General features: G+C 39.4%; 1 protein-coding gene across 5 annotated transcripts in view; it reads right to left on the minus strand.

Moving 5' to 3' along the window:
- NUP210 (nucleoporin 210) overlaps positions 1-23,241 on the minus strand; it is a 136,975-nt gene that overhangs the window by 60,128 nt on the left and 53,606 nt on the right. For all 5 annotated transcript variants that reach the window (XM_084839943.1, XM_084839944.1, XM_084839947.1 and 2 more), the window contains 12 exons: positions 22,814-22,951; positions 19,880-20,035; positions 15,168-15,366; positions 14,066-14,211; positions 9,409-9,630; positions 7,452-7,625; positions 7,016-7,208; positions 6,553-6,659; positions 4,035-4,139; positions 3,853-3,954; positions 2,039-2,167; positions 383-510 (listed from right to left, as the gene is read on the minus strand). In XM_084839943.1, coding sequence (XP_084696069.1) covers positions 383-510; positions 2,039-2,167; positions 3,853-3,954; positions 4,035-4,139; positions 6,553-6,659; positions 7,016-7,208; positions 7,452-7,625; positions 9,409-9,630; positions 14,066-14,211; positions 15,168-15,366; positions 19,880-20,035; positions 22,814-22,951 — 1,799 coding nt within the window. The remainder of the gene's footprint in view (positions 1-382; positions 511-2,038; positions 2,168-3,852; positions 3,955-4,034; positions 4,140-6,552; positions 6,660-7,015; positions 7,209-7,451; positions 7,626-9,408; positions 9,631-14,065; positions 14,212-15,167; positions 15,367-19,879; positions 20,036-22,813; positions 22,952-23,241) is intronic.

Raw genomic sequence — 23,241 nt, forward strand, 5'->3', positions numbered from 1 at the left:
TGTTATTATTTTGTTTAGCCTTTCCGTAAGCAGTGGATGAACACTGATACACTTTAATCATAGCGTTATGGTACTTTTAACAGTAGCATAACTATTTCACAGGAATATATTTTATTATTTGTTGTTTTGATTTTACTAGTTGCTGGTTTTAGCAGCTTCTAGGTTGCCTTGAATATTTTTAACAGAAAATAAACACATACATGTAGAAATAAATAAAAACCATGCAGCAACTTTTAACACCATAATCTTTCAAACCCACTGTAAAATATTACTATTTTTTCTCTCTGAATGTACACTATTATTATGACCTCTCTGCAAATTCTTTACAGTATTTCTTTTGTTTCTTCTGCCTATAAGAGAGTACAACTAAAATAGCACTTACTTCAAGGAAATAATCTGAGATGCTGCCTTTAGGTTTAAGTCCATGAAGTGAAAGTATTTAGCTGGAAAGTATTTCTTGGAAGCATCCAGCACTCTGACATAAGCATTAACCTTTTTGCCAATTTCTACCTGCAATGCATTTGTTTACAGATATTCACATTTCCTCTGAAACAATACCCCCAGTTTATCAACATCTTAATTAATTAATACTGTAATCAAGCTAGTAATGCTGGACCAGAGTTAGTAGCATGGTCACAATAAATGTAAAGCTGTTCTCATTGTTCCCCAGAAGTGATAGTTTGAAGCCATGCTTGCCTCAAAGCAGTTCGTGCTTGGAACAGCTAACCTCTCCCATTATCAATGGGATTTCTGGTGGACTAGTCTATGGCTACAGACTTTTGAGGCAGAAAATGATTTCCGCCCCACTTGGAGCTCACAGAGCAGTGGTTTGGTTGAAACCCAGTTCTACTGGGTGTAAGATTAGCAAGGATGCCCCTAACCACAAGAACTTCTGGGGGAGCCTCAGAAATCTCCAACTGGCTTGATGGGAATGTTGCTCAGAGGCTCCACTTCAATCAGTCCTCCCTTTGGGTAAGCTGTGACCAAGAACATTGGGAGCTCTAGAAACAGTCCATACAATTGTATGCTATCCCAGTTTAGGGTGGAAAAAGAGATACACATTTATATAGCACACTGCAGGGGTCCCCAAACTTTTTGGGCCTGTGGGCACACTAGCAAATGTGAGAAACTGCTGTGGGCACCACCACAAAATGACTCCCATGGAGGATGTGGCTAGTGGGAACCTGGCCAGTCAATAGAGGTGGTGGTGGGGGAGAGGAATAGTGAGGCTATAGGCTGAAAGGGAGGGAAAACAGCATGGCAAAGGGTAGAAGGGAGAGAAAGAGCAAGACTAGAGGCCAGGATGGGGGAGAAACAGTGAGGTAAAGATGTGGGGGAAGAGAAAGAGCAAGGCTAGGGCCCAGGAAGGGAGAGAAAGAAGGGTAGGGATGGATAAGGGAGAGAAATAGCAAGGAAAAGGACTGGGTGGAGAGAAATAGCAAGGCTAGAGGCTAGGAGTAGAGAGATAAGAGAAAGAGCAAAGGGGAAATGCCTGCATGGATGAAAGAAGATTGGGTGAGGCCAGGAAGCCACTCGATCCTCCACTCCCTCCCGCCAAACAGTAGCAGATTCAGGAACAAGAAGGAGAACCTGGAGCCCTAATGTTTTCCAAGTTTTTAAAAATTAAAAATAATTTTTTGAAGGCAGCAGGGAGTGGCGAGCTTCATGGGCACCACTGGAGATCTCCTGTATTAGAGTGTTAAAAGCACTTCATATACAATGGCTACCTTCAGATACAACACTGAACTATGTCTTAGCCTCACATACAAATAAGGCCATTATTTCAGTAACCTCAGAACAAACCTGCAAGGAAGGTCACAGTATTATTCTTTCATATTGCAGAGAAGGTTGAGAAATAGTTGCTTGTCTATGGCCACCTACTGAGTTTACAGCTTGGTTTCTTGGCAAGTATTTTATACTAGCTCTCTATAAGTTAGTTTCCAGGATCACCTGTAATGAATGAACCCTAAAGAGGCCTATTTACTTGAAGACAATATCTTATAGCCAATAATATAGTTACTTAGAAATGAATACGAACCTTGTCAACAACACCAACATATAGTTCTTCTATATCAGAAACATATACCTCAGCTTTGGCAAGAGTAGTAGAAACAAGGCACAAGTCCTGAATCATTATAGACACTGACCCTGGATGTAATGGATATACCTAAAACACCAGAAGAGAAGAATGTACAAAACGCAGTTCTTAATTGGCTTTTTAATTTTATTTAAAATGGAAGGAATTGTTCTTAGAGCAAACAACAAATAGGACACTGATATCCCGGACAAAAGAGAATTGTACTAAGATGTAAAAATATGTTTTTCCACTGAAGGATAAGCTGCCCTTTCCAAGTAAAGCTCTAAAATAAATTTCAGCAGTCTCATGTCATTGAGTTAGTGCAAACGGCCTATAGGTAGCAAGTACATTAATAGACCCTAATGCAGCAGGAAGCCTCTAGACCTATATTCTCCCCTCTGGAATCAGTACAACAAAAACAAAGCACAAATCATGGAGAGAAAGGACCATTTGTAAAAAGAAGATATTATAAAAAGACAATGAAGACAAAATCTAAAGGGGAAAAAACCAACACATCTGCAGCAATGAGAATTTGACTTAATGACTCTGTATGACTTGATGGCACCTTACCTTCATGAAGAACAATTTAGCATTTCAGAGAATACCATAGTGATTAAACAGTAGTTTGTTATACTTTGCAAGGTACTTTAATTTTCTGTAATATCATCAACCCATTTCCTTTAGCTTCAGCTGTCACAACATATGAGCACAGCCATTTCTTTATAAACTGGCAAAGCACATATATCATGCTGAAGTGTGACACTTCATAAAAGGTTCATATTTTTACTAATGAAAGCCAAAGAACATCAGATGAAGTATGGATCAACCTGATTGCCTATTTATTTTTTAAATAATATTTTATCTCACTTTTCAGACAAATAATGTCTGCCCAAACAGTTCAATAAAAAAAGGAGAGAGACACAGGCCTTGTCTTTAGGCTTACAACTAAAAGAGAAGACACACAAGAGAAGGCGAGTAGAAGAAAAAGGTAGAGAAGGGAGATGAGTTTGAAAATGCCAGAACAAAGCGGTGAGTTGTTAAGAGGTATTTATTCAGCTGGGGCCAAAGTGATCTTCCCTTGGTTGCGGTCTTGCTTGAATAAAGGTGCTGCAACTGACCTAATTAATTTCCAAGTACTGTATTATTCTACATCTTCCAAGACTTTTTGTTTTTGTCTAAATTTTAGGAATTCGTTTTATTCAGTATTATGGCTAAATAATGCTTTTAACATATTGTTGAAAACTCACACAGTTAGAAGGAGAGATGTATTGTTGACTCATTCATCCAGTAATGAAATATTCATATAGAACAGGAGGAATGTTCTTTTGTTGAATTTAATAACATAGCCTGAATTGACCTGGGGAGGATTTTTTCAGGACTGAGATGGGACTAAGTCAGAGTTCACTACAAAGAGAGAAGGGCTTATATATATTACCCAGGCACTTCACACTGGCTGACAGGTTTTGATTTCCTTCTTTTTAAAGTGCCTGGGGCCTAGTCCCAGGTAGTATGGAGTACCAATCAGTAGGCACAGGGCCTTGCATTTCACCTATTCATTCCAATTAGATTTGTTTAGGAGATGTTCCTGGTGGACTCTTCCCATAGTTTCCATGGAGCAAACATAGGTACACTAGTTATCTCATTGTAAATGCTGAGTTTACTTCATTAAAGTTAATGAGTGTGATTTAAGGCTTTCCCCAATCTATTTTACAATGATTACTATTTAATATTTTTTCCCTAAAGAGAGCAGAAAAGGGTTGCATTATGGTACTTACTACAGCAATGCCTTGAGATTCTTCATAATCCACTTTTACAATGTTGACAACACTGGTGTTAATGAAAAAATATCCAGAGCCTTCCTTAATGAGCAGTTCAGCCTGCCAAGAAAAGTACATATTATATAATTTACATTTTCATGCAGACTACTTAAAATAATATGAAAAGGTAGCCCCTTTACCTGGATAGACTGGTGATTATAGATTGTCACTTCTTTAGGACTCACTTTGACATCTTCCACAAGTATTAGATCAGTAGCTGCAGTCACAGGTATAAGAGGCTCATACTGCAAGAAATAATGGAGACAACAAGAAATGGTAACATGAAATTTCCAGCCCAACATCATATGGGAAAAGACTTTGGAACAACGTTATATACAGATAGGCAAACAGACTGTGAAAGAGGAAGTGAAGTAGTAGATATAGGTCTGATAACTAGCTCGCCATCTCTGGATTTCTCTCGTTTTCACAAAATGAATGAATATTTATGAAACTATTATGGAGTGCTAACGTATTTTAGTATACCTCAGCATATAAGCCTATTCTTTGGCCCATGTTTCAATAATGTAACTTAAAATAAAATCTAATTGTGTTTCCTATTTAAGCTTTAAAGGAAATTAGACTTCATAAATTCCTCACATTAGTTCCACATTCTCATATTGCCTACCGTCTTTCCTTTCCTTCTCCTCTCTCAGTATCTATGACATTGTAAAGTCCTAGAGGTCAGTGAATGTTACTAATATGGTGATGAAGATGATATTCCCTTAATCTAGAAGAGGATCCATAGCGTGCAATCCTGCCATTAATTATGCATGGGTAAACCACATTGACTCATATGTTTGAGCCATAAGAGCTGCGGCTGTAATGACCAACCTGCATTCTCTGCAAGAAGGATCAGTTATTAAATCAGGTAGATTCCTGGAGAAGTTATATTTGATATTCCTGTTTGCTTGCTTTTATTGAATAAACAACACATTTGGAACAGTCAAGCATACTTTTGTAATATGCACATTGTTTGAAATGCTCCTGCATTACTGGAATTGGACAACTGCCCATCTAAGTTAATTAATATTTTTATGTAGAAAATCGTACCTTGTCAAAAACTGATTTTTCCATTAAAAAATAAAAATAAAAATTACTTCACACCAAATAGAATACAGACACTTTTGTGAAAACTTCCTGGAAATACTTAATGAAGGGTAGTGTACACATTCATTAAATAAATAAAATTAAAAGGTCCAAACAGCCCCATTGTGTTTGCACACACAAGCTATAGGAAGGGCTGTAACTCAGTGGAGTACATTCTTTGCAAGCAAACGTTCCCAGGATCTATCCCTGTAACTGACACTCATGATACGGGCCTCTTTAAGTCAGCACAATCCATTAACTTATGTCTACATGTTTTCAAGAAATGAAAGTTTTGGGTAGTGAAACAAAACTCTGCCCTCCAAGAATCACTATTTCTAAGTAGCTAGTCTATGTTGGTCACTAACTAAAGCCACTGACAGTTTCCTGAACTCAACAATTTATAGCAGTTTTCCACATGCAATTGGATTACAAGGCCATAGATACAATTTGTTTTAATACAATTCAATTATAATCTACAGTTTAGTTTGAATGGCCACATTATCCCCAAAGTTGAGGCAATTTGCAAATACATGAAAAATATGATATTGCTTAAAGCTGCAACCCCACCACTTAGGCAGCAAATTCTATACTTTGACTTAGTTCTACAGAAAGCTTTATTCTTGATGTTAAAATTCAAACTTCTGTGCTGCTCCATATACATGTAGAAAGACGTGTAAACGGAATTACTGAATTATTCTGCTTGCCTGTTAAATCCCCACCCATTTTATTTGAAATGGTTTATATTTTAAAGTATTGTAAGTAACCTAGCCCATAACAAACAGCTAAGAAATGCAGGGCAATTTCAAAAGCAATTTGTGATATGGCATGGATTTTGTGGAGGTGGGGTAGGAGAAAAAGCTAAAAATAACCGCAAAGTACCATTGGACTCATGGAAGCATTTTGCTGAACCTATTGAAGCTTTCTGGATTATGATATTGTGTTTTGGAACTGCACAAGTTAAAATACTCATTCTTTTCCCCAGTGAAATCATAACTATATTTCCTTTCCAGTGACATCTGCATTACTAATGTTTCATATTAAAGGCACAGAAGGTCACTTTTCAGATAAGTGAAAGCACAGGCTCAATATTTTTGTGTGTGAAACCTGCATTCAGAGATTGAAAAAGAGTGCATAATAGTCAACTTTGGTACTAAAAGTAAAAGGAGAGGAATGGCACCTTCGATGCTAGAAAAAAAGCATCGAAGTGGTTCTGTCTTGCCCTTAAGTGTCTGCAAGTGTCTTGCATTTTACTCTTTTAAATATGTGTTAAAGCTTCGGCTATTGGGCGGTATAGAAATGAAATAAATAAATAAATAAATAAATAAATAATGTGTATTGTATTTTATATTTTTAATTTTTTAAAATGGCATTCTAGATTTTTAACTGCTTGTAATCTGCCCAGAGAACATTGGTTATTGGGCAGATTAGAAATGTACTAAATAAGATAAATAAATAAATAAGTCAAACATTTTAAAAAGCTACTAAAATGTACTAAAATATACTAAGGAAATGGCAACAGCAAATATATCTCACTAGAGTATGATAGGAAAATCTGGAAGAAAATTGCATTACCGGTTTATTCACTTCATTGGCGAACAAATGAACATGCTGATATCCAATTGCACTAGCAGATATAGTTGTTGTTCCAGGTTTATGATGAACTAAAACAGTTTGTAAACCTAAGAAAAATGGACAGACAAAACTGAAAAAGCAGCATTTACTAACTGATTAATCATCAACATAGATGAACATGGAGATTAACTGGTCTTTGAAGTTACATGTGTATATTTTCCCTGTCCTTTTGTTTGATATATCCTTAACAAACCTTAAAAAACCTCAACAGATTTTATTAAGAAAAATATTACATTCCCTTCCAAAACGTTTCTTGGGATCAAAAACAAAAACAAATAAGCCAACATCAAACTCACCCCAGGAAGAAAAAAAATCATATGGCAAGCAGAGTTTTGGGACCCAGCACACCAAGTATAACCAGTTCACCCAAACAAGCTGAATACATAATGTATTGGAACAGTACCTTGCATTTTCTTTTGACTGCTTCCATGATCTCTCAGAGACAGCTCCATTGGCATATTGGCCTCTATGCTGGCTAATGAATATTTTGTTGATTCCCACATAATATTAAGGGAACTAAAATTGTCAAATTTATGCCCCTGTTGATCATAAACCTCCAGCTCCAATACTGGATTGCGATAATTTGAGATAGGCACCTGGAAGTTAAATAATTTTTATTTATAAACAGGAAAAGATAGCCTTCGAATATTTATCTGTAGAACCAAAGGCAAGCCATGTTCTCAACCAGCAGTCTAAATTGTTGGACCTTTAAATATTTCAGCAGCATTGTGGGTTGAAGTCATAGAAAAGCAGCTCCTAAGGTACTTCTGTAGATATCTACAGGGTACCTAACTACCAGAATCAGAGGTGGGTGCTCTATCATCATTCTTTACACTTACCCCTTGCTTGTTTTGGTGAACAAAAGGACAGGAGATACCTAGCTCAGGACTTGCATATAGAGGTGCCAAAGTGAGTCGAGAGGGAGTGGCACAGATCAACTTCATAACAGCACCTTCAACAGCTGGAAAAGGATTAGTAACAGTGGGCTTGTTTCCAATTGTTAATGAAACTACCTGCATACAGATATGAGAAAATAAATGAAATGAGAATGGGGAAGGGGAAGGGGAAGCTATGTTTAGGAGTGCTTATTTGGTGGATACACATAGTCTAATGCAAACTGCCTTTTTCTCCATAGTTCAAAGAAGAAACATTAAGCCACCACGAGTTTATGTTCCAATAATAGCCTGCACTCCTGACAGATAAAGATGTATCATTTTGACATTTATTTTCAGAAGCAGTTCCAGTCCATTATCAAAGCACAACCTCTCATTGTTTATAGCTATTTGATCCAACTTACCAGGGCAAAATGAAAATTAAGCATTCAAGATTTTGAAACAGATGGCAGAGATCTCTTTCTTTCTCCAAGAAAACAGAGGTCCATAATGTACACATTGCATACACATACAGATGTCTGCTTTAAGAGTCATTAATTTATGTTTTAATCCCCACTTTCTTTCTTCCCTGACATAAGTGATATTCCTATACAATAAAGATACCAGCCTACAGCACATTTCAAATCATTGTAGATTATATGAGTACTATGGGAGCAATCTTCCAAGTGTTGCTGCTGCTGCACAACATCCATTGATTTCAGTGTTGCTTGTACAGGAGATCCATGCATAACTCAGCACAATGAGTACTTGTTGGACTGTGCATGATGTCAGAACTAATAGTTATCATTTAGTATACCTTTCCATGTAATTCAATTAAAGACAAATTGTGTGCTCAAATAATCACTCACAAGGAAGTATTATTGTTTATGAACACACCTGGCTGCATTTGAGCATGGACATTAGGTTACCTTCACCTAAACAGATATGCAAGTACATAGTATTTTATGAGGAGCATTAAAACCCTGAGATGCTCCTGCAATTGAGTATACTCCAAAAGATCTAATATGGTCAAACAGTATGAGTTGAACTGCTGAGATACTTAGGTGGACATGAATGATTTGTTTTGCTCCTATTTGTAACTGTACTTATAATTACATGATGTATCTGTAAATTTCTAGTAACCTCAAGATGGTTTATCATTTATCTTTTCTATTGCTTTCCAACTGTATCTGTAGAACTTTGACAAAAAAAAATCTGAAAAATAGCCGTTAAAGGGAAAAAGCAAGTTCAATGCACTCTGTGTTTCAATGCACAAAGTGGCTAGAGTGTTGGATTGGGAGTCGGGAGATCCAGGTTCTAGTCCCCACTTGGCCATGGAAGCTCTCTGGGTGACGCTGGGCCAGTCACAGACTCATCCCAACCCACCTCACAGGGTTTGTGGGGATAAAATGGAGGAGGAGGATTATGTATGCCACCTCGGGTTCCTTAAGGAGGAAAAAAAGGTGGGATATAAATGTAATAAATAAATATAAAAAATAAATAACAAGCAATGGTCTTGTACACAGGAAATACACTGAGCTGTTAAAGCTATTAACACCTTCTATGATATATGTCCTGTGAAAAAGCACTTGTATTACTTAATATTATTTAAGAATGCTTAATTCTCAGGAGTGTCCTCAGATGCATCAGAATACATAAAGACAGCGGCTACTTTAGGGTGCAATCCTATGCATGTTTAGACAGAGAAAAGGCCTACAACTCCCAGCATGGCCCAGCCAGCAATGCTGGGAGTTGTATGACTTTTCTCTGTCTAAACATGCATAGGATTGCACCCTAAAGCATTCAAGTTTCTAAGCATAACCCTTTGAAACCTAATTTCCTTAGCTGTCAGCTAAAATAGTTTCTCTCAATTATTGTGGCTCAGAGTCCAACGAAAGAAATCATATGCATCTGTCTCACTCACTTGTTCCCCCAGGGCTCTGCAAGATGCTCTAACCCAGTGCTGGAAAGGATTCCTACTTGTAGGTGGTCCTAGCAACAATAAACCAACATTCTCTGGCTCTTCAGTACTGACGTTCCTGAAGAAACTGGATGGCTCTTGAACCCATGGCCTGGGTCCGCCTTCAAACAGTATATCTTTGGAGGAGCCCAAAGTTACCAAGGCAGCAGAAACAGGATCAACAGTCTAGAAAGAAAAATATTTTACTGATTAAAATATTGTAAACCATCCACAATACTAAAAATCATCTCATCAGAACAGCATATCAAACAGTTCTCTCACATTAGTCTTATGTTTATAAGGATATAAATGTAGATCCCTTCCAGATATCTTGAGCTGCTGTTTTGCTGTTTGCTGTTGCTTGTTAATATTATTGTTTTACTGTTCTAGGCTATGATACTCTGATCTGCTAATGGAGGACAAATAGGATATAAATTATTTTAAATATAAGCTTAGAATTCTTGAAATGAGGAAGGGTATGGATGAAAGGTTGTGAACTGTAGCTAAAGGAATACAACTAAATAATTAAATAGCAGTAAGGCAGTTCTCAGCATAAGTATACCTCGCCCAACTGAATGCAGTATACCTCATCCAACTGACTGAACTGCCAACCAGTTGTGGTGCTTGACTTTGAGAAGCCAGAGATCCAGCCCTAGCAATGAGCTGAGCCCCACCCCTCCAGGCTGGCAGTCATCACAGTTATACAGTGTGGCTCTTGAAAGGGTGTGCCCTTTCATGTCAGTTTTCACCAGAGCACGGATGTTCTGACTGAGTGAAGTATGGTGATCATGATGTGGCAGCTCTGAAGGATTTTGGTGTGAAATGAGAGCCACGGAAGGGGTCTGGAGTGCAATCTGGCCCATGGCAGGATCACTATGCAAGAACTCATGAGACCCAAAGGTTTGTGCTAGAAATATAACATCTGCTGAACATGTTTGAAGGTTTGCTACCTGACTGAGTTTGGAGATTCTGTCTGGAGCTAAAAGTATTATGCCCTTGGAGATGTCTAGAAGCACTCCCAAGTGAATTAAGGACTGGGAGGGTTCAAGGTGGCTCTGTTGGAATTGTATTAAGATCCCATGGTCCTGGAAACAGGACAGCGTGTCTGTGGACCTGAATGGTCCTTTATCAACGATGGGGATCTCAGAAGAAGGTCGTCCAGGTAAGGGTAGACGTGGATGGCCTTGAACTATCACTGCCAGCATGAGCTTGGAGAAGAGTCTTGGTGCTGATGGCAGGACGAAGGGCACTGCTCTATATTGGTAGTGGTACCCCATGTAAGCAAAGTGAAGAAATCTCCTGTGCTGTATAGCTATGGGGGCATGGAGGAAGCCCTCCACGAGGTCTATGGTAGAAACCTCCCTGGTGTAGAGCCTCCGTGATAGTTGCTCGGAGGGGGGGGGCAGGTTCTATGGCCCCTAACTTTTGGAGATGAGCAGTTGCTGTGGACATTAGCTATTGCTTGTGGACAGACCTGAAAGAAAGGGAAGGTAAGAAACCTGCTTTTGGGAGTGGAATGAAACTCCAGAAAATATCCATGCTGAATAGTGTTTAGAGTCCATGTGTCTGGTGCTGTCTGCTTCCATGTGTGAAGTGTTGCAGCCTTCCTCTCACACATGCAAGAAGAGAAGTGAGAACTGCTAGTAGGTCTTGGAGGGACCTACTCTGCCCAGTACAAAGGATTGATTCTGGCTCTGGACCAGGTAGGCTTTGAGAACTTATAGTTACAAGGACAAAAGGAAGTGCTGAATGGGGACTGAAAATACAAAAGGAACATAGGGCCCTATTAGGTTTCCTTTCATCTTTCTTGGAAGAAGTGAGCATACCCTTCTTCTTGTCTTTAGTTGCCAGTAAGATATTCTTAAGAGCCTCTTCTCCAAAGAGGTGAGGCCCTACAAAGGGAACAGTGGCTAGGTTTCCCTTAGAATAAGCATCCATGTTGCAGTGTTTTAACCAGAGTGAACATCTTGCCACTGCAGTCGCAGCAACAGAATGTGCTGCACAAATCATGGAATCCTGTGTGGCATGTTAGATAAAGGTGAAACTATTCAACTCCTTGTTGTTAATAATATCCTCTACCCAAAGAAGGGGAAGCCCTACAGGAAAAGAAAGGATGCCATGGAGGAAGCCCAAAGCATATAGACAGTGGCCTCACGAGCCTTAACGCTGCTTCAATGTGCTTTTCAGTAGAGTCTTAAAGTAGAGCATCCCCATCCTTAGGATCCATGGCTCCCGAGAGTAAGGACGCCACAGGAACATCAACAAAGGGCACCATAAGCTCTTCCATAATTCTCTGTGGTAAAGAAAATGCCTTTGTGCCAGATTGGAGGCCTTCCTGCTTTGGAGGGGTGGGGATTCCATTCAACTTTAACCAGTTTTTCAAAAGACAAAAGAGAAGGGACCTCACAATTAGCTGGCTTCAGCTCTGGAATCAAGGCATCACTTCTAGGAGGGGGCTTGGCTGGTTCTTGAGTGAAGGAATGAATATTTAGAGACACCATAGCTTTGGAGTGAATAGGAAGGAAGTCATCCTTATTAAATAATCTTAGACTGGATGGTTCTTCTAGGGAATCCAGATTACTCCCCTTCTAACTGTGCTACTGCATCTAATAAAACAGGAAAATCTGAGTCTGAAAGATGCTCACGTGAAACCCTTTTAGTCTTATAATGCTTCCCTTTAGTGGTGAGCCAAGGGTCTTAAAAGGTGCTTTATGACAATTCAGACCATTCGTCCATCTAGCTCAGGATTATTTATAATGAGTGGCAGCAGCTTTCCAGGAGATCAGGCAGAGAAGGGTCTTTCCCTTTTGGAGGTACCAGGAATCAAACCCAGGACCTTTTGCATGCAAAGCATATGGTCTACCACTGAGCTATGGGCCGTCCCCTGATCTTGGGGGAGGGGGGGGACTTGCTTAGCAATTTGCCTTGAAGAAGAGGAATGGGCATTCTGCTGGATCTCCTTCCCTGGGGATGGCTGACTATGCTTGAGAATGCAAGCGTTAGAGGCCTGGGGAAATTGAAGTTATTTTTGGTGAGGAAACAGAATGGCTTACACAGCCTAGCAAAGACCTTTGAGTTGATGTCCAGATCAGTCTTAGGTGAGGTGGGGATGCACAATCCCGCATCTTCCTGCTCTGGAGGGGATCTCCCATGATCAGCCTCCATTTGCAGCATTGCATGAAGGTTGATTGAAGCAATGGTGTTGAAATCAGTGGGGCTCAGGTGTTGGCTTTGCCTGGACCCTACAGGCCCCCGATAGAATCCTTTGTGAGGCACAGCTATTGGCTTTTGCCTGGGCACTACAGGTCCCCCAAAGAGAATCCTTGTGATCTGAAGCAGCAGGGACCAACCACTCTTCTGATTTGAATGGGGAAGGTGCTTTATGAGCAGCAGTTTGGGTCCAAACAACTCTAATATGTGTTACTGACCTTTCTTTTTCCTTTACAGTTTTGGAGCTTTTCTTGTTTGTTGGAGCCATCTTGTAGCAAAAGAAGAAAAAAGCAAGAGAAGGAAAAAGAAACAAATGCTCTCTCTCTCTCTCTTAAGCACAGAACAAAAAACTGGAAAAGGAGAGAAGATAAACTCCATGGTATGTAAAGTTAAAGAATAGGGAAAGAGAATAAGATAAGAGAGTAGAGAGTTTGTTGAAAGAGAAACTACAACAAGCTCTGTCCTAGGCAGAAGTCAGGAACAAACTGGCTGGGAGGAGCCACAGAGGGAAGGACCAGGCAAAAAGCCTGGTCACATGTTCTTTGCTTGTCCTGGGCATGGGAGGAGTTAACCCATGATGGATGTCTCCTCACACCGGATGGGAATGCAGGAGACTAATCGCACATTACAATAGTCCCTTATATCAAAATGTTCCTGAATGTGGAAAGCTAGTACCACAGGAGGAATAGTGCTAGCTTAATTTTCTTTCTAAACTGATAGTTTTTACAAGCATGGAGTTTCTCCCATGTGGGGTTCTTTTTCTGAACATCTGAATCTGCTTTTAGAACCAATATGATATTCATGCAAGCAGGTAACAGGTAGTGCTCTGGACCACAGAGAGCTACCATAGAGTACTTCGAGCTTATTCTAGGCAAGAAGCATTTTGTGAAGGGCTCTATATACATAGGTACTGGTATCAAAGAATCATAGGGTTGGAAGGGGCCTACAAGACCATTGAGTCCAACACCCTGCTAAGTGCAGGAAGCCTGATTCCCAGGCAGTCTCCCATCCAAGTACTAACCAAGGTTGACTCTGCTTAGCTTCCGAGATCAGACAAGATTGGGCACATCCAGCCATCAAATGCTACATCATTCAATTTAGCTATTAGTGAAACATTAATGAAAAGGGTACATCATCTCAAAGGCTCATGCCTACAAGTGGTTATACATATTGTAGTCCCGTCAGCCTCTAAGCACAATTTAGGGAGTGTTCCAGGCAGAAAACATCAAAGATTCAGGAATACTGGAACAAAGCTAATTTAATTCTGAGTGAAATCCATTGCCATCCTTGACAAAAGGATGTATCTTTAAGATGCTTTAGCTTAATTCACCTGTTATCTTGAATCAGTACATACTGAAGAATCAAAATGAGTTTTATAAAGACCAACTAAAAATAGAAACTCCAGGCTTACTTTTAGTGGAAGATGGGCAGCTATCGTGATACTGGCACTGAGATGAATATGTTCATGTGTATAGCTAACTACAAGTGTTGTGTATCCTTGGGCTTCAGCTTTTACTCTGACCCCACTGCAGTATTCAGCAGTTGGCTTTAGTCTCCCTGTTGAGAAAAGCAAATGTGAACAGAGCATAAATGTACAACATTTCTATTACAATTTTAAATTATTTATTTTATGAAGTTATATGTCACCCAACAATAAAAAAAAATTTCAGGGAGTTTACAAATCAATCAAACAAACAAACAAACAATAAAATGAAATCAAAAGACATCAGATAAACAGCATAAAAATCACTGATAAAATGGAAAAGGCCTGGGAAAACACAAAAAAGAATTTATTGTGTAATCAATTATGTTTACAAGATTTCATCATCGCTATAGATAAAACCAAAAACTAAATAAAAATGCACTTAAAGAAAAACAAGGAACAAGAAAAAGACATTTACATATTCAAAAGACATCTCAATATATCTGCATATTATGGCAATTAATTTTGTCCTCAGTTCCTGTGTGGCAATAAAATGGTTTTTGTCTGGCACCAAAAGGTTTCTGGATAGCAATAAGGTTGTGCTAGAGCTCTTCATTCCATTTATATAGTTGTTTTAGTCTACCGTATAGAATGGGATGAGCAAGACACAAAGTCTAAATAGTTCATGGGCTTTTGTTACCTCCAGCTTCATGTGAAAAATAAATGCATCTTGCCTCCATGGTTGAAGAAATGTGAAACTCTGATGGTAAAAGGCTAAAAGTTTAGACACAAGGCATACAGAAAGAAGTTCTAATAAAATCTGAAAAGGCTAGTAGAAGCCATGTAATGCTAGAAGACATGTGGTGTATAAGCTACACAAATACTGAGAAGTCTGTCACTTGAGTAACACCTGGGGATAATTGCTATTTATCTGAGATGAGGCTGAACTATGTAAATAACATTTATGATCACAATTAGACATTTATAAATATTTGCTATTCACAAAAGAAACAATAGCATATCAGTAAGTGGATTGCATATTAGTCTTTCTATTTATCTTAAAAACTGAAATGAATTCATTTTAAATCACCTTGAAATGGACTGAACACCCCATGGTTTTCAATGCTGACAAATAAATCAAAATGTGAACAGTCACTCAAGGTGACTATCTGACTGGTTTCCTCATTCATTAGGCCATTAATCCTCAGAGGCAGCTCCAGTATCTCACCCACACGTGCCTCAACTCGACATGGTGTGAACTCCATGCCACTGGGTTCTGTCACATATACCTAAGAGAAAGTAATGAGGTAAGAAGACATGGAGGCCAGACAGAGATAATAAAGAAAATCTGAACTGGAAAATTCAAAACTCCAATAGGAAGTTCCTTATGTTTAGCAGCTCTTGATTGCCTAAAGCTGGACAAAGTGCAGAAGTACAGATATATAATAAATGAAATGAAATGGAAACACATATGCTGGGACCCTTTTTTTGGAAACAGATATGTTCAAACACCTAAAGCATGGGTACACAACCTGGTGCGCTTGAGATATTTTGGACTACAACTCCCATCAGCCCCAGCCAACATGGCCAATGGTCAGGCATTATGGGAGCTATAGTCCACAACATCAGGAGGGCACCAGGTTGCCTACTGCTGAACTAAGACTTCAGACATCATCTATTGCAGATGTGAATGTTCAAAGTTCATTGCATAAAGTAGTGTGCCTACAGCCTACTGCTGAATGGGTCAGTCTGTGAACTGGAGTAATAATTCCAAAAAGGCATTAGAAGGGGAAAACGAAAGTGTCTCTGGCCTCTTCCTTCAGCCGTGAACAGAGATATGCAAGAATAAAGTAGCAGCTCTTTCTGACTACCTTTCCCTACAGATAGGACAGTACTGGTGCTGTCAAAATCTAGTCAACAAGTCTTGGCTAGCTCTAGCTGCCGCAGGATCTGATCCCTCCCTCCAATTATTTATTAATTTTAAGTATTTATAATATTGTCTTTAAAGGCTATATGGCCCTTCAAGGCGGTTTACACACTAAAATAATCACACACAAAAAATAGGAAAAAATAGAAAAAAGTACACAATCAATTACAATATCCAAAATTCAAGAATATCATCCAAACAGGTAGATGTGGATGTTAACAACCAGTTCTTTGAAACCTGTTTAAAAATACACACTGAGGGGGCCAAGTGAATTTCTGATGGGGGGCCAGTGGCCACCACCAAAAAGGCCTTGTCTCTTATGCCCACCAACTTCATGGATTTTACTGATGAGCCCACAAGCAAGGCCTTAGATGCCAATCTTAGTAGCTGGAGAGGGTCATACAGGTGTAGGCGGGTCTTTCAAATAACTTGCAACTTTTCCTGAAGCCCCCAGACTCAGAGTTTGAGAACTACAGTATTCTCTTCAGAAAGAGAAGGATGAAGGATGTCTAGCAGAAGGGGTAGGTGGGGTGTATTTACAGTGGGTGTAACAATTATAAGACGCTAAATTCCTACTGAAATAAAGAGAGCTTATACTAGTGCCTAGTATTAGACACTATGTGGAACTAGACCCCAGGCACTTTGAAATGAAAGAATCAAAACCAGTCAGTGTAAAGTGCCTGGGAAATATATATAAGCCTAACTCTCCCTGTAACGGAGTCTCCTAACGCTCTGACTGAGTCCTAGCCTCCCAGTTAATATTTTATTAAAAAATCATAATCAAATAAAAATATAATAAAGATCAGGAGGGGCAGGGAGTCTGGCGGGCCTCCAGAGAGGTGTCTGTGGGTGCACTGGTGCCTCAGGCCTCCAGACATATGAATGGGGACAGAACTGTCAGCAATCACACTGAATTACATTGGTTCTGATGTTTGCATGGTGCTCACCTGAACAAGGGCTTCCCCTTCCAGTACAATGGAAGTGGAAATTTCATGTACACCAGAGAAAGTGTCCGCAGCACTGCCATTCGTTGAAGTGAATGAGGACACTTGAATACACAGGATTTGTGTGTGCGTGACAGCTCACCATGGGTTGTGAACATATTGTCTGAAACGTATATGTGGAACTATCTCAAATATGGGGATAAGCAGATGTCTGAATGGTATGCTGATAATTTATTCTTTGCTATCATTAAAGAAACTGTCACAGATGGATAGCAACATTTCATAGCAACTGCTTGATCAAAGCTTTTCATTTGGCATGTCTCTCTTTTTAAGCCATCTGTCTACTGCTTCAGGTTAAATTGTGGACCATATGGTATGGTGTTAAAATTGTAATCCTCATGGAACATATAGACTACTTGCATAACCTGATAATCAAGGTCAGAAAACAGATGCTTGCTTCAAACACAAGATGCAACGCTTGAGCAGAGACAGATAAAATCTTAAATTGAAGGCGCTCATTTCATTTAATGCTTGTTCCTGCAAGTTCAAATGGGATGAAGTGCATGCGTGTTACTGTGCACTCTGAATCATGAATCTGAAAGTAATGTTTTAATTAAGCACATCATTTCTGAGTTTTTTGCTTGAAAACTGACATCTTTGGGACATAGCTGCTGTATGGGCCATACATCAGTGTGAGACAGTAAACTAACCTCTTATCTTGCTTTAATAATGGTTTAACAAGCAGGAGAATGTTGTAACTTAGTATCTAACCGCTATATTTAATGTCCATTTAAAAGTACATTTGGCAGGACAGATGTACTTAAAAACAGTTTGGGAATCAACTGTTATAGGCTTAGAAGACACTGCAGATGCAACTTCTAGAGCAGTTATAGAGAGCAAGAACTGTTTAGAAATACATTTCCTGAAATACATATTACTTTTATATAATAAATGGCTGTTTAACAGCTGGCTTTTCATTCTGGAATATACTCTGTATTCCTGAAAAATACACCCAAGCAAAAGGCCTTTTAGGAACCAAAAACAATACAGACTTGGTTGAATTCCAATAGTTCTTGCTTAGAATTGCAGGTAGTGGCTGTGTAACAGGATTACTCTCCATCAGTTGCTGCATTTCACCTGGTCCAAGAGGTACTAGCTGTTTGACATAAGGTCACCCAGATGAAAACATCTCTGTATAACTTCATACACACAAAAAATATGATGGATTCAAGGTTCTAAAGAGTCACACCAGGCACATATTGTGACTGCTTGGCCTCAGCAATGGCCTTTTGCTAGTACCCCTAAGGGACTGGTTGCCTTCCAACCATACAATTTGACTTTTACAATTGGCCTCGTACCTGCTAATTTAGGTGCTTTCAGCTTACTAGCCTGGGTGCATAATCACCTTGCCGAATGTGATCTTATTGTGCCAACAGATGCTATGTTGGGTAAACAGCTCCCCCTCCCCACGCTCACACGTTCAGCACTTGGCTCTGTATGTATGGTGATCCCTACTGGATGGAGTAGGGCTGCAATCCCATACTCACTTACTTAGGAGTAAGCCCCACTGAACATAACAGGACTTACTTTTTGAGTAAACATGCATAGGATTATGCTGTAGGTTTGCATATGCATCTCTTTTGTTTGATGTGGAAAGCTCTGATAGTGCCAGACATTTACATGGGAAACCAGAAGAGGGGGGCGGGGGACTGAAACCAGTATCTCAACAGGTGATAAGTGCAGTTCACCATCTGTTTGGCAGGTGAATGTGCAGAAATCCTCATGCACAGCATGGTGGATCAGTCATTAAATATAACTGCAGCTGAGAATTGGGAAAACTTGGATCCGCGGAAGCTTTAAAAGTTTAAGATTCTGCTACGGGGGAAAAATAGATCATTCAGTAGACCTATTAAGAATCCTCCTTCTTCTCTTTCTGGCCAAAGAATGTTTCAGGTAAGTCAGTGTTGTGTGCCTGTGCCTGCATTTTTGCCAATACATTTGCAAGGCTTCAATGTCCCTCCCCAAACCTTTCCATTTCTCTCAACTTCTATAGGATTATGGTTAGCATTTTCTACACATGTAAACCTTAGTCAAGTATTTTGACCATGGATAAAACACAGAATCATTTTCTTCTGAGACTTGGCTGTATAAAAGGAATTCACATTATAATTTTGGTGATGTGCTAAACTCTTGAATTTACCTTGCTTCTCCACCTGTGTGGTACTCTGTATGAAAAATGGCTTTTGAAATACTTTTTAACTGATGTTTAAAGGGTTCAGCTCAGGCTGAGGCTGTTAAACAAATGTAAGTAAGGGCAAAATCCTATACATGTTTAGACAGAACAAAGTCCTACAACTCTCAGCATAAATCTTAGTATGATTTTTTCTGTCTAAATATGCATAGGATTGCATTCTACGTCATCTAGGAAAGTCCCCCTCTGGTCAGAGTAGAGAAAAAATGTCCAAGATTTCCTCTTTGCTCCAAAGCCCACAAGAAGAACACTCTAAGCTACGGTCCAATTGGCGTCCATCAGAAGAAGAGCCTTCAGTGTGGTGGCCCCCTTCCTATGGAATTCCCTACCTTTGGAGGTCAGGCAGGCACCAACGTTGTGTTGCTTCCGGCACCTCTTGAAAACATTGCTATTTCAGGAAGCCTTCCTTGAGTGACCCACCACAGTTTTATTAGAACTCGGTTTATCAGAACTCTGTTCCTCTTTAAAAACTGTAACATGGTTTTTATTCTTTTACCCTATCTGCTGTCCACTGCTCTGAAATCTTTGGATGTGGAGTGGTATACAAATATTGTAAATAAATGAATAAGCAAGCAAGCTCGCTCAAGAAGAGTGATGACAGAGGAGTGCCTCTTTTTCTTGATGGAAAGCACAACATGCCCTCTCTGCGGTTCCTTGTACAAGGAAGAAGTGTGGTTTACCTTCATTTCTCCATAATGTAATGCATTCTGAACATCATTGGCACGTATAATACTGACACCGATCTCATTCCCAGTTGTCATTACTCCTTTGACTGTTATTGTAGCAATGTTTTGGCTAGATGAGGACCAAGTGAAATTGCCACTTCCACCATGAGCCTAGATCATAAAAGAAAAACAAATCAAAATATTAGTTTCATTACTGAGGTTTCTTGGCTTTCATGTATACCCGTAAATGTGCCATCCTACAAATTACTCAGACAAATGCAAGAGAATAGTCCAGCCTAAAATTGCTAGTCAGAAATTCACAGAAAGAAACCCCTTCTGTTCAGCTGAAAACATCAGGGATCCATCCACACACCACAGCATTTTAATCTTCTGTTTTCTTACACATTGATGTTTGTTCATTGTTATAACAGCCACAACACATCTCTCTCCCTCTGGTTGTCCCTCTCCTGCAAAATTCTGATACCCAGAGATATCAGTGATTAATAATAGCGCCTGTATGTCAGCATATCATTTCACAAGTCAGCACACAAGAGGGCCAGCTGATAGGATTGCCGCATTTTTTAGAACTACAATTAATTTCCTTTTACTGAAAGCTTGAGACAGCCAACTGAATGATTTTAAGTCTCAGTGCAGCTAACCTGTGTATTGCTGAAAGTGTTTGCTTCCAATGGGAATTTCTGAGAAGTATAAATGGCAAAAGAGGGCAGAGAAAAGGAAGAAAATTGATTTCTTGCTGTCATCATGTCTTTATTTTTAGCCTTAAGGGGAGGTTGGCTTTGTATACTCATGGCTCCAGAAATTCATCAGAAGTCAGTCATTGACAACAATGAAGAGTGCCTGTATTTACTATGATTCTCGCAAAGGTCCAAGAAATTCTGTACATAACATCCAAGGATTCAGTAGCTGTAAAATCTGTGTCATCCAGTTTAAGTCCTTTCCTAAAATCAGGACTATTTTAAAGAAAATCTTTGGAAGCTCAACTTTATTTTATTTTTGTGGGCTGAGCAAGAAGATGCAATTTCTAGTGTTTTTATAGCGTGTGACTATGGAAAGATGAATGACCTCGCACATTAAGCAGCAGGATAGCTTGGGATGCTATGGATATCAGAGATGTATGCCATCTGTTTCAGCTTCAGAGTCGCATAACAATAAAGAAGAACAGAGTTTCCTCACCACCATAAGTAGCGTATTGTTAATGTCAATCTGATCTGTGTAATTAATTATGGCAAAGGAAAAAACAGTAAGAACACAATCCAGTATCTATTTCCTCCCCCTGAATCCTTCCCTCTCCCTTGTACTGCTTTAGTATGCAGAGTTCCTTCCCGCTGATCCTCTCTCCAGGCCAGCTTCCTATCAATGTGCAGAGAACTGCACATGCAGGAGGGCTGCACAGATCAGGAATAATTTACTGTAGAATTATTCGAAGCAGCATTATGTTATAGAAACGAGAAACAACCCCCCCCCCGAAATAATTTCGCTTTTAAAATAAACGTTCCCCTTCTTTTCCAGACCAAAACTGATCAAAGAATCAAATACATCTAAAATGATGAATACCATTAAATCCATAGCATACCATATCTTTGAGGAAGCTTTAGATTATACATTTGTCAGATGCTGTCACAGCCAATTTCTGTAGCATAAAGATCCTATAACTAGCATTTGTGGTTCAAATAAGAATGAAACAAAATATTTCACTTTGTTATCCATATTTTGATTTGAGTTGGAAGGAAAAGGTGGTAGCCAATGGTGATTTACCTTACCAGAAAGTGCTTCCTCTTGCACAGCTTGGGACACCCAATTTTCACCCATTTCCCCTCCCAGTCCTCCATGTCATTTCCCGTTCTGTTCCAGAGAGTACCAGAGCCCTCGGGAACTGCTTTCTCAAGGGGAAAGGCTTAAGTGCGATGGGAAGGATCAGTCAAAATCAGGTTTCACAACTTGCATAAGAGGAAACACTTTCCACTAAGGCAAAGCCACCACTGGATGCAGCCCAGAGTCCACTGTAGTTCAAAGTTTTAAGAAATAGCATTACAGTGCAATCTTATGCAGGTTTAGTCAGATATAAGAGGGCCTGTGTTCAAGGAGGTTTACTCCTGGTTACATCTGTATATGAACTAAGACAGTCTGATTAGCAGTAACTTTAGTTTTCTCTCAGATTGGAAACTAGGCAGCTTGAACCCCAGCCCCACTTCAGTATTTTTTATATGTCACGAACAGGTTGTCATTTTTTCAAGTACGTTTCATGTAGCTGTCCTTTTTGAAGAAAAGCATTTCTCTACACAGAAGATGAACATCTTTGTAAACAATCTAAAAGGCTTTGACAATCTTAATTAAGTTACCTATAAAAATGCATAACGTAATTTGTTTTCTCTGGAAAAAGTTCTAAGAAAAGATGGCTCTGGCTACCCTTATTCCTTGGAAATGGAGAAAGCATGAAAAGTGCAGAAGAAAAGTCATGGTTGGAAGATGTACTATAAATAAAGCCTTTGCCTTCCAATAACAATGTTATTGCAGTAACGAATGAGACAAGAGGAAGTGAAGTATGTCAGTGTCAATGCTCTAGGGCGAAGCTCATTCTTCACTGGATATCTCCTTGGCAGTCATCCTATCTGCTAACTTATGGGACCCACATGCACTAAACCACAAGCATTTCTGCTTGTTTTCCATTTGTCACTTGCTACTACCAAAGATTATATTCTGCAATCATACTTAGTTTAAAAGGAAGGGTCCTTAATCATAAGAATGTGCCATAAAACAAAATGCAGCTTTTAAAACAGCAGGTGTCAAATTGCAGCCAAATAGTGACACAATTCCATTTTCTAATAGAAACAGGGCTGCAGCCTCAAAAGCTAATAACACACTAGAATCATAAAGTGCCCAATAGCTAAGCTGCTGATTTTCTGCATTTAGATGGCTTTCAACACTTACCTTTATTGTGTACTGATAGGCTCCTGCTTTTGGCTGCCATGGGAACGTCAAAATGCTTGGCTCAAGAGCAATGGGAACATAAATGTCTACTTCTTGCTGGTTTTGTACAGGTACAGATAAAGTGTGAACACCTCCATCCTATGCAAATAAATATTCAGTTACATACGTGAAAAAACAAATCTTAATCTTAAAAATGCAATGTCAGGAGAAATGTAGGGCTGCTTCACATGTTACTTTTTCACACATACACACACACACACACCTCTTTATTAAAATACACCAGGTATTCTTTGAAGTATAACTGGTGGCACAAATACATCTTGGCTCTCTGACAGTCCTCACGTTCTTGGATTATCATCAAAGCTCCTTCTCCAGGGGCCCTGCTTTCTGCACTTGGGTGGGTGGCAAATGGAGAGAGGGGGGGCAGT

The sequence above is a fragment of the Heloderma suspectum genome, chromosome 2 (genome assembly GCF_057233095.1).
Source record: "Heloderma suspectum isolate Gila_16-S chromosome 2, 16-S_ref, whole genome shotgun sequence".
Taxonomy (NCBI): domain Eukaryota; kingdom Metazoa; phylum Chordata; class Lepidosauria; order Squamata; family Helodermatidae; genus Heloderma; species Heloderma suspectum.